Genomic DNA, 17,623 nt, shown 5'->3' on the forward strand with positions numbered 1-17,623 from the left:
TCAAAGGAGAGGCTACTCAATTTTAAAAGGATGAAGTAGCCATAGCAAACGAAATGAAAAAAATCTATGGACTGGTGATCAAGGAAGTAGACAATCATATTGGCACAACAGCCATATTGTGGAACAAGAATGTGCTTCCCCTATTCCGATGCCTTGATAATTGCATTGACTGATGCAACTAACTCTGCTTATGTGGTTGAAATGATTACGGTTGGCTACTTTCAGGTAGTCCGGGATACTTAAAAAATGTAGCCAGATGCTGACTTTCTTTATTAATTTTTGGCAAAATCAGCACCCGCATAACCAACCAGAAATGTCTCATTTCTGTTCTTTGTATCATTCTAATTTTAAGCATCCCATGCATTCATATTTGAACAGAAGTATCCTTTTCAATCACTTGCCCTGAGCTTTCTTCGCATTTCCTTGAAATATGCTGAGGTAATTTACTTCACATAAATCAGATCAGTTTGCTTGCAAATGAAAGTGCATTGAACAGCCTATTTGCTCCCATCGAGAGCAACAAATTTTGAAATGTATCTGGACAAGAACGAGCAAGTACTGCATGACAAATCGTTCCAAACGATATGCACTGAGATGGGTTGCGATGATGCAAAGATTTCAATTCCGATGGCAATTCTTCGCTACTTCCATGCTATTGTTTACGGATGTGGATAATGAACCCGGAAGGTTATGCGAGTTCGCAGCTATGCGAGATAATTTATGGGGAATGCGGATATCACCAATGATTTTTATCATTTTCCACAAATTCGATAAGTTCATAACCTTTTAGAATTGATAAACACCAGGGCAATGGACGCATGCGTAGGTCATTTGTTAACATGAAAATAGAGAATGGAGGCTCATGGGAGACTGAAAACTGAATGGCGAAATGATAATTGAAAAGTCTCCTACGTGGAAGACGTAAACAAATTGTCCTGTTTATTAGTTTATCGGATTAATTTTGGCATTTTCATTTGCCCGAACAATGCCGTCGAATCGCAAGACTCGGGAGTTATTGGCGCGAGTCAATTTCCCCCTATATACTCTGCAAATGCTGACTAGTCGACACATACTTGTCGCTGGAGGTGGTGGTTCTTCAAAAACTGGTGTAGCGAACGGTTTTGTGAGTTAATGGACACTTTTATCATTGTACACTACTATAGCGTAATCGAAAGCTCTCAATAAATGTATTTATTTAATTATGATTTTGGTTTACTCTCACAATGCATTGTATAGGCGCTATTGTCGAGCTCAATGTTCGCTCTATCATAAAAAATTTTACTGGCTATTATGGTCGCAATAATTGTCTTTTTTTATCGTATATCATGAGTATGATACTCTATTCAATTTAATTATTCTTTGATGAAAAGTTAAAAAGTCTTTTTGTACGTATAATATTCCAGGAAGAACTATTATTCGTGCATTCATTGGTGTTAGCTAGTGGAATATTCCAATTTCAGTTTCATTATTGATTGTTGATTGATAGTGGGGAAATTTTCATTAAAGGCCTCAGTTCATATGCTTCTCGCATTAGAACATCGAGTTGTATGCCCCAAAAATAACTGTTTTAACAATTAAACTGATTTACTATGATTTTACAAGCCTGGAATATTGAATACTTTGTATGCCTATTTCATGCTATCTTTATATTCATTTTATCTGTTAATTGATTCCATTGCACTATTCCTAACCTTATTTGTTATCTTTGGGTACACTAATCAATTTTTTTTCTCCAGGAAATTTTTGAATTATCCCATGATGGAAAGCGTTTTGTTGTGGATGAGGTGGTCAGACATGAAACGGGTCTCAATGCTGTTATGAACTGTGCCACATCCGTAGGATGTGGAAAATCTTTAGCTGGGCATAAAATTTTGCTAGCAGCTGGACAAGAAGGGAACTGCCAGTTGTATTCAGTTTCAACGGAATTGATGTCCTCCGACGATGAAAAGGATGATCCAGGTAGTATAGTATATCCCAGTTTATTATACCCCATTATGTCGTTATAGATGTATTGAGATCGAGAATAGTAATAAGTAATAAAGTTGGCTTTGATCGTGACATCCTCCTTTTAGCTTTGGATTTTATCCTGTCATCACCGAAAATAGATTATTTGATACTCTGGGTGATGATTTTAACTTCCCTCTTGTTCTGGAAGACCAGTTCTTTGGTCTCTGGATCATTTATCATGTTAGGATCATAGATAAGTAACTGACAAAGTGTAGCCTTGTCTGACCTTAGAAATGTTGAACTGCTTGGTTGTCTATAGCCTTAGAATTATTATGGTGTGCATATTATGTAAAATGTGGCGTACGTATGACGTACAATTTATTTTTCTGATGAGGCTGATGGTATTTTATTCCAAGTGCTCATCCTCTTTCTGTTTTTATTCATCATTGTGTCAAGGTCAATGGTCAATTCAGCTCTGCAGGAGATAATCCATTTAAATGAGTAATAGGGATTAATTATTTGCATGATTCTTGCAGTTGAATTTAGTTCAAAATCATGTATGCATCCTTTCATCCCCTAGTTGATGAGACAATTACAAAGGAAGGAGTGGTGAGACGGAGAAGACATGGATCTGAAACCTACTATGGGACCAATGGTCGTGGGCCAACGTTGCCAAATGTAGGATCTAAAGTTGAAGAAGTGGACGGGAATCGTAACACTTGCCGGAGGATCACTTTCGACATACAACCAAAAGAGTGCATACAGACTGATTTTAGGTAAGTTCGATCCATGTTTTGTTGTGTTTAATTGAGGGAGATGGGTGTGCATAATGTTCAAGGGGTGTATTCATCTCATTGAAAAAGTATCCCTCCAATAAATAAATTTTTAACAAAGGAAACTGCTCACATAGAAAAAAATAAATTATCTAGAAAGTAATTTCTCTATTGGAAGAGGATTGTCACATGTTTTACGTGGGCATTTAAAAACTTTCAACAAGACCAATGGCGATTGTATTTAATGGTTTGGTATTTTTACTTAATTATTCTTTCAAAATTTACTAGAGAAAATTAATTCTTAGCTATCCTTTTTGTGTGACCAGGTTATATTCCAAGTACAATAACATGATACATATGTACATACTTATAGCTTAAAATTTTACTCCAGAATACTATAGCTGCATATTTTGCTGTGTTCACCATTTGCAATTTTAAACACATTTATTGCTACTTTAAATTGCTATTTTTCAAAGAGTTTAGTGGGGATATTATTGTTTATTCGTAACAGAAAAGAGCTCCATGTAGTTGCTATTAATAAGCAAGTTCAGTCTTTTTGTATTTATTTACTTTTTTCTGTGCCACCAAAAACAGCACCATTGGCCTTTTACATCAGGGTTTTTTACTCAACACAATCAAATGTACTCAAACATCCATGCACTAGATAGGGACAACCTACCCAGGCGGACTCAAACCTGGGACCTCTTGTGTGGCAGGCAAGGATTTTACCCTGCCACCACTAAGGCTGATCTTCCTAGAAACTTGTCATGAGAGCACCCATATTTTCTGTGTGGAAGAAAAATCTTTAACTAAATTCATTATCAATTTGAACTTAATGGTTGTGAGGAGTCAGTGCCACTGAAGACAGGAACTTCTTGAGGCACTAGAAAAAATGAAAATCACTGTTAGGAAAATAAAGATTTTATGGTGAAAGATGAAACAGCTTTAGTAAAGTCACTGTGCACTGTGTGTACCTGTTACCAATTAATCATGTTTCTTTTTTCTGTGCGGAAGTTACTTTCTGGATGCACCTTGTATGAAACGTACATTTATTAGTGATTTGGTCGTAAGGGTTGTATGCCGTGCTTATAGAAAATGAATTATGGTTATCAGGCTGTTGGGACAATATCTATGCAACCATTAGTATATGGGAACTTCGAACTGTTTTTATGAATGTTGTTCATCATTGCTTGAAAGTACCATCATGCGTGTGGGCAATAAGTCTTCCGCAACGCTGTAATCTCCAGTATCTGCTACAAAGAGTAATGGGTTTGACGTCCTATCATTCCGCCTGATTCACCCACACAAATTGTCTGCCGACCTTTTTCTCTGCGCGATCTCAGTTGCACTAACAGTGGAATTGCATCATGAGGCATATTTTTCTCTTGGATGGTGCAATGACCTTGATGTTGGGAAAGTAATTCGAAAGTCCTTCCGATTTGACGAGCGAACAGATAGGAAACGGATTTGCATTTCATCTACCCGTCATTGTTCTTGTATTAATAACACAGGCCAACAAAAAAATTTTGTTTGAAAACTTTTTTTATTTTAATAGCTGATCTTTATAGATTTTTATGTGCCGAATCCAAGCCTGGACTTAGTTGATTTTGGATCATCCATAGTTTCCAAGCAATATGTATTTTAATATTTAGTCTAATACCCCTATACGGTGTATAAGGAAATCAATGAAACAATGTGTTAAATCATAAAATTGTTTGTATTTATGTTCACTACATCGTGATGAAATTGTTTGTATTTACTACAGTGTGATAATACAGGGTTCAGAATTAGTCTACATTTTCTTTCCATTTTTTCCTTGAAGCTTCTTGTGTAGCTTTTTCTGCGATGAATCGCTTGCTGAACTTCTCGGTGAAGTACCAACAGTAAGCCCCCATTATCTTTGTTCATTAGACCTACTTTTTCAATTTTATTATGACTATAAAAAAGCTGTTAAATTCTAAAAATATTGCTTATTTCATAAATTATCTGTTAAGTGTGAATAAATGGTGGGTGATACAACTATAAAACCATGATTCAGCGACTTAAAAAACATGAGAATAAGGTATTTTCAGTAAAAAAGTTTTTTCATTGTTGGCCTGTGTAATTGGAGTGCCAAATTTCTAGTTCTGCTTTCACGTATGAAACATTTTGGTCCTTTCTTGGTGAAAATGAGATGCGTTTATGGTCCGTTTTAACTATGAATATTTAAAAAATCTTAACCGAAAGATATATTCGTTTCGCCTATTTGTTGTTTTGCCTCAGATTTCAGCTTATTTTATTTTGAAAGAAAGTTCTGTATTTACCTGAATTAAATAACTTTTCTATTCACATATTGTTATATTATGTTTAAATTGAAGGGTCCAAAAAAACTGAGTATGGCAAGGATACTTACGATGCAATAAGGACTTTTTTGTCCCTTTTTATTGTTTAGATTTTCATAGTCAAGTACTGGGTTTGTAATTTTTGCTCTGATAGTAAATCCTTTTCATGCATAAGATAAATTCTTTCCCAAATTTTTCTGCTTTGATGTAATTTGATTAATCATATAGGCTTTTGGAATTGTAATGGAGTTTGATGAATGAGAGAGAATGATTGACCTTTTTCATGAAATGAAGCATGTGATTCTCCCGGCAATTCACTCTTATTTAATGAACCAATCTTAATAGAACCATTACTATTGCCCAGTGCTTATTATGGTAATGTACAATAATGCCTCAATGAAATGGGTAGTTTTTGAAACAATTTTTCTGCACTGACCCCATTTGTCCTCTTACTTACAGCAAAGGTGAACCTCTTCAGAGGGTAGTGAGGCTTGGACGAAATTGCCAGCTAATGGCCACTGGTGGTACTGACGGACATGTTCGTCTGTGGAAATTCAACAAAAATAAGACAAGTGAGCCTGATGACGAGGCATTTCCACAGCCAAGTCTTCAGTTTGACCTTTCAGCTCACTCTAAAGAAATTGATGACTTGGCTCTCAGTCCAGATGATAAATGGGTAGGTTAAACTCCTAAATTTGTCGTTAGGCTGGTATTATAGGGAGGATTCAGATTTTGCTCAGAGTATTAGTTAAATAATAAATTGAATTTTATCCACTGAATTTACTTGAGCACCAGGTCCGGATTTAGGATGTGGGTGGCTATATATAAATGAATAAATTAAACTTCTTCTTGTCCTAGGGTGGGCACTCAGAAACACTTAGTTACATAGGAAAAATAATAAAAAATTAAAGGAGGGAACTTAAGGGGAATAGTTACTTTGAATTTTTTTGTGGGATGCAGCCCATCTTTCTTAAGTGAGAAGAGGAAGAATAGTCGTATATGTACATACACATGCAACTAATGCATTACAATTCTGGCACTTTCCTTGATTAGCCATTTAATAATGTCAATGTTGATGACTGCATGTTAATCAAAAAAGAGCCCAGATTTACTTCGAATCCCCTCGTACAAGATGGTTTTTTTCTATTTGGGTTCCCCTCTTTGATCTGTCCCTGTTTGGCACAACACATTTCTTTGTTGCTTCAACATGTTCACGTGGATCATGTGCAGCCAAGTTCGTCATTAACCCTTAGAGTGTGGGAATGTTTTTATACATTTTTCACTCTGACTGCGGTATTTACTCAAAATTTTATAGTTACCTGGTTGTATTGCCCTTGGCCAATTTCCCTCACCGTAAGGATCACTAAGGGGCTTAATTCTCGTGGCTCTCGTGGCAGGGGGTGCCTTGTACGTAGGTCTCTTTTGCACTGACTTGCAGCTAAAATCGTTAACTCTCTCGGCCCAAGGGTTAAATATGTCCTGCTGCTAAAATGGAGTGGGTAAGAGGAAGGATGAGGTTTGGTTGTCGGGAAGTGGGGAGTATTGAAGGATGTGGGGGAAAGGGTCGTTTTTTAGGACTTCTGGAAAGGAAAGGGGGGAGATAGGTTCCAGGGTGAGGGTACCACATATGCCTTTGCTGTTTTTATTAGCGTTGCGATCATCAGGATAGAGTCCTCGTTCCAGATGGTACTCTTCTAGGAGAAGAATGTAAGATGGACTTAGGGTCAACACCCAGGAGAAGAAGATCTTGCAGAACGAGAACTCTATCCTGATGAACGTAAGATTTAAGATGGCAGTGAAGATGCATGCGGTACTTTCACCCTGTTAGTAACGAAATGCATTGTGCTAAAATTAATTCAGTGGAAAAATTGCAATATCTTATTTAACTAGTGTTAATAACTTCCACCATATGGTACCACATGTCATACAATATTATGCAGTGTAGCTTACAAAATCATCTCTATTTCTATAAATATTTAAATATGTCAGTTATTGTCACATTCACTTAATATGCAGTTAATTAATTTGGTTTAGAAGAAATCGGGCTTTGTTTGCTATGCAAGATACATAAAAAATGTGTCTTTTTGCTATAGTCCATCTTGAATCTTACGTTCATCAGGATAGAGTTCTTGTTCCGCAAGATCTTCTTCTCCTGGGTGTTGACCCTAAGTCCATCTTACATTCTTCTCTTAGAAGAATATCATCTGAAGTAATTTTTTAGTTTTTATCTTACATATTAACTTCTAGTTTCAAATTAAGTGTATTGAGAATATTCAGAAAGTTCAGGAATTTCTTTATGTGATGAGTGCTTGTAATCCATTCTTCACATTGCAGAAATTTAGAAAGTAAAAAAATATAGTACCCTGCTTATGTCAAATTGAGTAGCATGTTCCAAATTGATATTTTGTCAGAAATAAAAAGATGAGAAAGTAGGGGAAGCATTGATTAGTGTTTGAATATGTTTTTTCTGTGCGAGCTAATATGTTAACAAGGAAGGGGATACCATGATTATCAATGGGATTAGAAAGACCAAGTTATTTATCGTAGTAACTAGTTTATCTACAGAGACTGCAATGGGAAATACACGTTAATTTTCTTGCTCTTTCATCTAGGGCAGGGGTCATTAATCTGCTGCTCAGGATTGTACGTCCCTATAATAAATAATTTGCTGGTAGTCAAATTATAGCGCTATCAAAATGTAGCTGTGCGACTTATTGCAATGCTGGTTGTATAACTTTTGGCTCTTCCTTCTCAAAAGGTTGCCGATCCCTGATCTAGGACTTAATTATGCAGTTGTGAATCACTCAAAGGAGTGAGAGTGTGTGTATTGTGGTTGAACAGGCCGTAAAATTTATCCCTCATGATAATTTCTATAACTAGTTTATGATGTTTGTTGATTATTTAATTGATGAATTCATGATAGTAAAATTGATGTTTAATATCCTTTATAATTGGAATTAGTTGGTGAGTGTCTCTAAAGATGGCCACGCTATAATTTGGGATACCAAAACAGGGAAGCAGTTTCGAAAGCTGACTTGGGACATTCCAGAAGGAACTAAATATCTTTTCAAACGTTGCAGGTATGGTATACTTTCAATTTTTATAGAGTATAGTTAAGAAACGGTCTCAAATGTACCTAATTAATTTCCTTTATCTTTGTGAAAAAATGACAGTATCAAGTCTCAGGCACTTTTGCTTATGAGCATAATCTTTCTATTTTTGCCTATAAACATTCCTGATTGAAGAGAATCATGGCATTTTTAAGGACACTGCATGTTAGATGATCAGTTTCCTTCGTACATATTTAAGCTGATTAGTTTCTTGAATCATTTTGTAATGCATTTGTATCTAACTAGTAATCAGCTGTACTACTGTTGGCTTTTAAAATTCTTGTTTTACGATTTTTTTAATTGGTGAAGAGAATAATTTTGTATGCCATGCAAGATACAAGCTTTTTCTGAATTTACCTCTTAAGAAAGTTTAGCTATACATTATGACTAAGTTCAAGTCTTTTGGTTCCTTCTCCATCTCTTGTATGGTTTCCTGAGGCTACATCGTTTTTTGTGATCCCCATATCTGCCCTAGAATGTAAAAAGTCTTGGGTAAGGAATATTGGACGTTGGTCTACTTGTTCTTTGAGAAAATTTAGCTTCATCCATTCCTCCTCATTGCACTTACAATGATATTCTCCATTTTAATCCTTGCCATCTTTCTATAGTTTATTTACACATATTAGTGGGGCATTGTTTTACAGCTTCCTTAAGGGGTCTTACTCTCATAATGATAATGGTAATAGGTAGAGAATAGTATTTATATGATATGTGGGGGATTAAAATAGTGTGGCTTAACATAGTGAAGCCTAGGAATTTCAAGTGATAAATTTAGTCAAGGGAGGAAGCTATCTTTTAGAAAGAAATTATGAGATTTACATTACCCTTAGGTTTTATTTACAGCTGGTGAGAATGCTCACATCTTTGAATCCTTGCTCCATCATTCATCATTCTTTAAATTCTTGCTGTTAGTAATGAATTTGTTTTCTGTTCTTGGTATATAAATATATAAACAGTGAAATTAGGCACCCCAGAAGATTTCATCTTTTGTAGGGGTTCATTCAACGAAAATAGGACAGTGCTTGGCAGTAAATTACAACATAGTTACAAGCAAAAGCAGCTCATCTGTCATTCATCGTAGAAACAAGTGTCCTTAAGCAATGAATAAAAATCTGCTAATAAGATTCAAGGCAAATGCTTAGCTGCCTTCAGTCACATTTTCATCCAAAATTATATAAAAATTTTGTACAGTTGACCAAATCAATCAGTCTGTATTCTAATTACTAAAATAGTCTGGAATAATGGAAAGGTCAGGGGTATATATTTTGATGATTTGTAATAATGTTTATCATTTTTTAAAATAATTTAGACATTAAACAAATCAAACTTGCAGTAATTTTCATCTTTGTTTGCCCACGGTTGTATAATATTGTTGTTCCTCAGGTTTGGGGTTCGGCCAGCTGGTGAGAATGGTGCCTGCCGATTGTTTACCATATCCAATAGGGTCGGTTGGCAGGGAGCTCGTGGCTTGTGTAAGGGTGGAGTGGGGGGTTATCTCCACTTGTGGGATCCATCACCTGATGGTGGCCCTCCATTGAAAAGCACCACATCGGGGGAAAGCCTCTCTGCCCTGGCTGTGAGTGATGATGGCAAATTTGTCTCCACGGGAACCATGTTCAGTGGGAGTGTAGATATTTTCATCGCATTCAGCTTGCAGGTGAGTGGACTGAAGAGACATTACCTATTTGTGGCATTGCTACTTCAATCTGATCCACTTGCACGTGGTTTGGCGTTAGAGGTCTGGTTTCATCAGTAGCTCTAATGCCAATGGGATATTCACTTATACCTAAAATCTCAATTCATGGAAAGAAATATAATTTATGACAAAAAAAGGAAATTGTCCCTATTGAGCTTCAGATTCTCTCATAAGTTAAAAGTAGGAAAGCAAATACATATGTTGCTACCTACTTTTCATGAGATGGTAACGTCATTGGAGTTTTGGTTCATATACTGAGTCAGAGGGAGCATTTTTTTTAAAGGAAGGAGTCATTCACCAGGGTGTGCACAATGACATGCCAAGCAAGACCAATGCACAAGGCCAACGAGTTGCTGAGAAGCAGTTTTGTGCTCGGCATGAGTTTGTAAAATCTTCAACTTATCTGCAAAAGGGTTGAGTCTGTTGATATTTTATTACAAATACATGGTTCCCACTCAACCGTGAGAACCTTAAAACCGTGAATAAGCCGTGAATTTCGTTTACCGTGAAAAAACCTGGAAAAAGCCGTGAATTTCGCCATGAAACCTTAAAAACCTCTCAAACTTGATTTTAGAACTACGATTGAAAGAGCAAAAGAAAAATCGATATGTCGATCATATTTCAAGGTCAGTCACTCGCAGACACTGTCCACGCATTTGTGTGCACACGTATATTCGAAGCGCAAATATTGGTCCGTGTGCCACGACGACACATTGATCTTGAGCCTGTGATTGGAAGAGCGGTAACCAAAGTGATCATTATCCCTGGCGAGTCGTCATACACCTCTTCACTTCCTTGTCACCCTCCATTTTCCCACTCACAACCTTTAGCCAGCCCTAAATTTTGCTTACGATAGGCGACGTCTTAAGATCACTTTCATTGCTGCATTTGTATTCCCGGCGTTCATCGCGTTTGCTATATTTTTAGTTAAAGTGCGGCCAGTGATTATTATGTGATCAATATTTCTTCCTAAAATGGCTTATCAACTGACCGTGAATTTGAAGCAATTTAGACCGTGAAAACCTGGAAAAACCCGTGAATTTTATAATTTAGTTATAATGGGAACCCTCAAATAGCTTGAGAAGTTGGCTACGGATTGAACAATGGAAAAATTTGGGTCTCTTTATTTTTCAAACTCTATCTCAGTTGACAGTGAAATAAAATCATTAAATGAGCCCATTGCACAGTAATACAGCAATATTCCTGATACAAATGTAATGGATCAAAATTAAACATTATATTTGAAAAGTTAATTCGTTCTTGTTAAAATGTGCTTTTCTGAAAAATTTTTAAAATTTAAAATTTCATGCTTTATTTTTTGACTTGTCATTTTATTGCATTATTTAATTCTGAAAGCTTATGGCGAGGTTCTCCAGACTATAACCTGCAGGCCACATCTGGCCCGACACATAATCTCATCTGGCCCACCAAACAAATCCTTGAGTTTTTGCCTTGAAAATATAATTATTGCACGGCTGGCATTGCTGAATTATTCAAAGTTTGGGAATTAATCAGAGCTACGTGAAATCTAACTATTGAGCAAATTTGTCTGATGGTCATAAGAAATCAATTTTTATAATTGGCTCATCTAATCTGGAACCTCATTTTAATGAAATTTTGAAGTCTGAATGATTGGTATTATTCATCACACTAAGTTGGTTGCATAAAACTAAAGGTAGGAGTCTATTTAGTTTACCCTGATTTTTTCCAACAAGATTTGTTTTAATTTTTCCATGTTTATTCTCCAATGTTTGAGGAAATTAAATTACTGGCACTGATTTGTATTTTCATTTATTTTTTATTCCTCGTAAATGTGGAAATATATTAGTGGAAATTTTTTAAATAGTGTAATCATCCTGAACATGTTGAGCACTGAGCAAAGACTATGATTGTTGAATAAGGGTCCACTGGATTTTTATTTTAGTTCATAGTAATCAGGTTGTCTTGCATGCATTTCACTGCATTATTTAACTAAGTTTATGAAATATCTTTTTCAGCGAGTTCTTCATGTTGAAGGAGCTCATAGTATGTTCATCACTGGTCTAGAGTTCGTCCCAACTTCCGGAGAAGGTGAACCTCCAATCACCAGCGACAGTGAAGCTGCTGTTTTGAGTATTTCTGTGGACAACCAAGTTTGCATCCATAGTGTGGCCTCTCGTTGTGAGTCTTGTTAAAAATGTGGCGTATTTATGCATAATATTTGTATTTTTATTACTGCCTCTTAAAATAGAGTATTTTAGTTGTGATATACTTTAAAGCTTCTATGAGACTGGCAGTGAAATTCATGTTTGTGGCAATGGGAAAAATTTTCCTAGCACCAGAAATCACAGGAAAATGGGTTGGTGTGGTGGCTTGAGTAATGGCTTCCCACCACGGGGGTCTTGGTTCTAATCCCGAGGGTGGCAGAGATTTATCATGGGCTTCCTGATCTCTGTTTGACTGCTATGTGGAGAAAACTTCAGGTACAGTAGTGTGCCCGTCAGGTGGGACGTTAAGCTGTGGTCCCCTTTAGTTTAGTTAGCTCTAGCTTGAAGTTTGCTACTGGTTATAGTCGAGGAAAGATACGCGAAAAAAGGCCATAATAAAGAAATTTTTGCGTCCTGGACGGATCGGAATGCGGTTTTTTGCATTCGCTTGCAAAAATTATGTGTACAAAAGTTACCATATTTTCATTTGGGAGAAACCTTTAGTTGCATTGCTGCAGGCCAAAATGCACTCGGAAAATGCAATTTCTGAGACGCCCTTTGGAAAACGTAATAACTTTGTAGAAAAGAGTCAGAACTGGCCCGGAATGGGTATGCGGGGGTTTTTGAGGTCGCTGATCATGATTATGATGTTCAAATTGACACCCGGACCACCTGGGGCTCAGGAACACCGTCGAACGTCATCTCCGTGGAACTGTCCCAGAGTTCATGCGGGAAAGGAAAAACAAGCGGCATCCGGGGGTTTTTTGGGTCGCTGAATTCAAATATGGCATCGGCAAACCTCCCCCGGACACCTGGTGCACCAGAACCTGGACCTGGACGTCATCCCCAAGAACTTTCATGACAATATCGACAAAAACAACCCGAAAATTATCGGAGGCGTGTTTTTTGAGGCGCTAAATCACAATTCCACGTCGAAAACCTGAAACCGAACACCTGGTGCAACTAAAGGTTTCTCCCAAATGAAAATATGGTAACTTTTTTACAAATAATTTTTGCAAGCGAATGCAAAAAACCGCATTCCGATCCGTCCAGGACGCAAAAATTTCTTTATTTTTGCGTATCTTTCCTCGACTATTATGGCTTTTGGGAAGTCCATTCTTTCATCTTGCCATCTCTTGGATGGACAGTGAGAGACTCACACCTAGTACTCTGACCCCTGTAGAATTGCTATGAGAATTGAGCTGCTTGGATGGGATTTTGGCTTCCACGGTAACTCAGAAAAGCAAAGCTTAGTGATTGGAATCCTAGTTCCTGGGAATTTTTGTCCACGGCAATGAGTGTGGATTTCTCTGCTGCTCACACTGCAGGTTTGAAGTACATCACACGTATCCTTTCATTATGCTGCAAGAAGCTTTACATATGCATCTGCATCTAATGACTTTAAGAATCAGTAATCTGTCAACTAATGGCTTGGGTCCGGCCTTTTCTGAGTACATTACCTTTAACTTTTAAGACTGAAGGGTCTTAAACCTAACCTGCCTTCAGAGGGCCTAGCCTCCTTTTGAGTATTTCCCACTCATAGTAAACACTCTAGTTTCCTCAGCAGAAGGGCTAAGGAAACATTTAAGGATCATTGTGGATGAAATTTGCTGTGAAAAAGGCTTAGCCACGATTTGACCCCAGATCTCCCTATAGCCAGTCAGGTATGCTACTGAGATTTCCAGGGTTCCAATCTTGGCCAAGCCAAATGACTTTTTCATGGTGAGTTTTACCATTGGAGTATAATTTGCACCTGTGCATGTGACTGCATAGAAAATATTTTGTTACATGCAGTGATTTAGGCATCAGATTAAGAATTCATATTGAAAATTCCATAGCTATTTATGTATTTCATATTTTGAATTATTTTGGCTATATTTTTTAAATGACAGAAAACATTTCTTCCCTCCCATTTCTTTTATAATTGTCTGGCTTAACTTCTGGTTTTATCATGTTTTCTGAGATGATACATGTATTTTAAATGAATTTCTTCTTCTGATTTCAGCTACTATTCCAGTGTCCGTGGCCATGTTCCTCATAGTTATCATTATGTTGTGTACATTTTGTCTATGCAGCTTCCTTGGCTTATGAGAACAAAGGAACATAGACCTTTTGACTATCAGAACTCAGTCAATAATGCCAAATGCCTATGAAATCATTGACAATATCATGGCATTAGGAAAGTGAAAGGTACTCGTGTTTCAGATTTTTTACCGAAATATTGAATGTCCTTAATTATAGCATTTTCCATGATTTCATGCTCTGAAATATACTGTACTATGATTAAGAAAAAGGTGATGACTGGTATATTATATATTGTTATCAAATTCGTATAGTCTCTTTGAAATATTTTGAGGTGATCGCATCTTCAAATTTTACTGTGCAGCTTACATGTTGTACAGAAGTCCAGTCTTTGTACATTGTTTTCTATATCAATGACTTAAGGTTTGTTGCCAGTTATTTCTTGCAGAAATCTTGGTAAAGACAAATCAGGTTAGCCATGCTTCATTTATTTTGTGGTCGGAGAATTTTATGAGATAATTTATGAGACTTAAGTGATTATTGGAATTTTACAGTCATGGTTAAAAGCCGGAGGGTGCATTCATTTCAGGTTTGGCTTTTGAGAGAATATCATTATTTGTGGATTTTAAATACATGTATAAAATTCACCAGTGAGCAGTAAACCTTGATATGAAATTGAGGTGATTTATTTAAATACTTAGTTATGATAGTATATGCCTGTGGTTTAATAAAACTTAACCTTATATTTATTAGTTCTTCGTGAAACAAATGCAGTTTTGTTTCATCAAAATGGTCAATATCAAGGTTTTGCTGCCTGTTTCAAGTTATACTGTGATATTTGGACAAGGCAGCTTTGCTGTCCTAAAGTAATCGTCTGTATCATTCCATGTTTATTATTTTGGTTAAGTTCAAATATGTATCTGAACTTGATTTCTATCAGGATACCTTAAATTGTAATGTGTTCCTGTTCTATGCTGCGAGTTAGATATTGTGAATGATGTTGAACTTAACTGGAATCAAAATTTCATTACAAATCTTCTTTACATATACTCAGAAAAAAGTAGTGGTATGTAGCTGTGTGTTATTTAAATTTACTTGCTAGTTGACTTTGCCTCAATACCAAATATTACTCATGCCAATTGGGACTTATTAATTATTTTCATGCCTGCTATCAAAGGCATTGAGAATTTTTTCCTAGGCAATTAAGTTCATCTTTTTGCCAAGTTTTTTGAAAGTTTTAGTGGTTTCATTAATTTTCAGTGTTCTCATCTGGTAAATATTTCACCATCACAAATAATGTATTTCATCTTTGTGACACTACTTCATATGTTGTGGTTATGTTGTGTTTTGCTAGCTGAGTGATCAATTTGCAGAATTGTGTGGAAATGATGTACAGTAATGTTCTGAACATCCAACATATTAGTGCAAGTGTAAAAATCTGATTTGAACTGGAGAGTGATCTTGCCGTTATGTCAATATTTAATCATTAGTTGTACTTGTGCAATACCAGATACCATTTGTTCTCATTTTATTTATTTTCAGACATCATCAAAGGCTAACATACCGTTAAATATTCTAATTATTTTTTATTGCAAAATTTTGTGGGAAATTATTTAAATCACGTATTCCCAAATCCTATTTTTGATCCTTTTGCCATTATTTATTTCCCATTTATATGTTTTTTAATCAAATGAATTCATGGAGTGAGTATGAGTAGGTGGTTTCAGAAGCACTGAATCAGTTGATGCTCAGGATTGTTATGTAGAGGTGTGCTCTAAGTTTCTTTGCGGTAGTTGTATTTGACTTATTGGAAACCATAATTTTTGTCTGTTGTACAGCTTAAATATTAATCTTGCTTGTGCCTTTCATTGCTAAAAGTCTACTCGTGTGTGGCTGTTCTTACTTGAGAACCAGGAAGTTGTTCAATGCGGAACAATTTATTATTTACATTGCTATAGATTAATTTATTGCATTTATCCTTGATATGCAGAATTTTATGGTGGTTAGGAATATTGCCTTGATATTTTTCCAGCTTAAAAAACATAGCGTTGAGTGTTTCATTTCAAGTTACATAGTCGTGTAATAATTCCATTTATGCAGGAAGAATCTTATTTCTTGTTTGATGTTCAAGGGTTTTTCTGTTTAAAATCTTGGTTATTTGTTTTATGATGTGGATGGAAACCCTAACACCTACCACATCATTCCTTAGGAAAACTATGTATATTTTTACTCATATATATTTGATGTTAATATTGAAGCTAAATTTAACGAAAGATTAAGAGGTCCCTAAAATTGACTTAGTTTTATTTGTTTCCTTTTTATTAGGCATGGAAATAAGCCTTATGTAGTATCTTGTATTCAGTATATTCGGTAAATTTTTGGGAGGTAGTCTTTGCTTTACCCCTGCAAATGTGTCCCCCGAAATGCGCCCATCTTCCTAGTAAATCCCCCAAAAATTATCTGTTAGCTTTGATGTTCATTTACCTTTGAATTGAATTTGAAGAAAGCGGATCTTAGAAGTCGTGTGTTGCTTGCATTTAGCAAACCTGCCCGAAAATATATTTGTGATTTCATCTTAATTCTTCTGTGTGGAACTGTGGGGTGTCAGTTTTTAATTTTTTATATCAACTGTTACAATGCCATTGTGGGTGAATAAGATCCTGTTGATCACAAAGAGTAACGTATAATCCTGAGCATCTGGTTGCTGCTTATGTTACCACTTCTCATCAGTAGTGTGTTTGATAATGTTGTTATTGTTTTTGTTATATGCATAAAAGTTAAATAAAAATAATTCATTTTGTAACAGTGGTTTCTTATGGTAAATTTAAGTGATTCCATTGCTACCTGTAATCGTCTCGTCTTTGTTATGGTGGTGAAGGAGTGAAGTTTTTGACTGAAACTAGTACTCTCGGCGTTATGCATTTTTTTAGACTTGTTTGCCCAAACTTGCTACTCTGTGATTTAAAAATTAATGGCTCATGTGCTTGTTCTCTTGTCAAAAATAAATTCTGTAGAACTTTGATTACCTGTTCTAAGGCACGGAGGAATCTAAATATACAGTCTAACCTCTTTATAACAAATGCCTGTACAGAGAAACAACTGTGTTCAGCAAAAATAATTATGGCCCCATTTTGACTCCCATTTACTGCCCTTTAACGCTGCTGCTCTTTAATGTGTATGCTGAAGAGATGGCAAGGGAAGCATGGGATGAGTTAGAGGCTGGAATAAAAGTGGGAGGAATGATGTTCAAATCATTGAGATTCGTGGATGATCAGACGTTAATTAGCCAGTCAGTGAGGGGGCTTCAGGCTCTAGTGGATGCGTTATACGAGCGTTGCGAGGAGTATGGGATGAGGAATAATCACAAGGGGACCTAGGTTATGTGGTTTTGTAAAGCATTATGAGTGAGGAATGTGAGACTTAAGATAAAGGTGGGTGATGAAAAACTTGGGCAGGTTGAGTAGTTCAGCTATTTAAGCAGTGCATATAGGAAAACGGATACGGTAGTTAGGACATCAGGAAGAGAATTGCATTAGCTAAGGAGGCGTTCATGAAGGAGCTCATGAGA

At 36.2% G+C, this 17,623-nt stretch overlaps 1 protein-coding gene across 1 annotated transcript; it reads left to right on the forward strand.

The window, feature by feature from the left end:
• The first annotated feature begins 860 nt into the window (after window positions 1-860).
• Window positions 861-16,858, forward strand: LOC124165243 (prolactin regulatory element-binding protein). The gene is made up of 8 exons (XM_046542561.1): window positions 861-1,123; window positions 1,737-1,959; window positions 2,528-2,723; window positions 5,501-5,717; window positions 8,003-8,121; window positions 9,535-9,808; window positions 11,845-12,007; window positions 14,039-16,858. The coding sequence occupies exons 1-8, from the start codon at window positions 986-988 to the stop codon at window positions 14,122-14,124; spliced, it is 1,416 nt and encodes a 471-aa protein (XP_046398517.1). The 5' UTR covers window positions 861-985; the 3' UTR covers window positions 14,125-16,858.
• The last annotated feature ends 765 nt before the right edge of the window (window positions 16,859-17,623 follow it).

Source organism: Ischnura elegans, chromosome 9, assembly GCF_921293095.1.
Source record: "Ischnura elegans chromosome 9, ioIscEleg1.1, whole genome shotgun sequence".
Taxonomy (NCBI): Eukaryota; Metazoa; Arthropoda; class Insecta; order Odonata; family Coenagrionidae; genus Ischnura; species Ischnura elegans.

Coding starts and splice junctions, on each gene's coding strand:
- LOC124165243 (XM_046542561.1), top strand. CDS start 986: ATGCCGTCGAATCGCAAGACTCGGGAGTTATTGGCGCGAGTCAATTTC. Junction 5,718..8,002: donor TCAGTCCAGATGATAAATGG/GTAGGTTAAACT, acceptor AATTGGAATTAG/TTGGTGAGTGTCTCTAAAGA. Junction 12,008..14,038: donor CCATAGTGTGGCCTCTCGTT/GTGAGTCTTGTT, acceptor TTCTGATTTCAG/CTACTATTCCAGTGTCCGTG.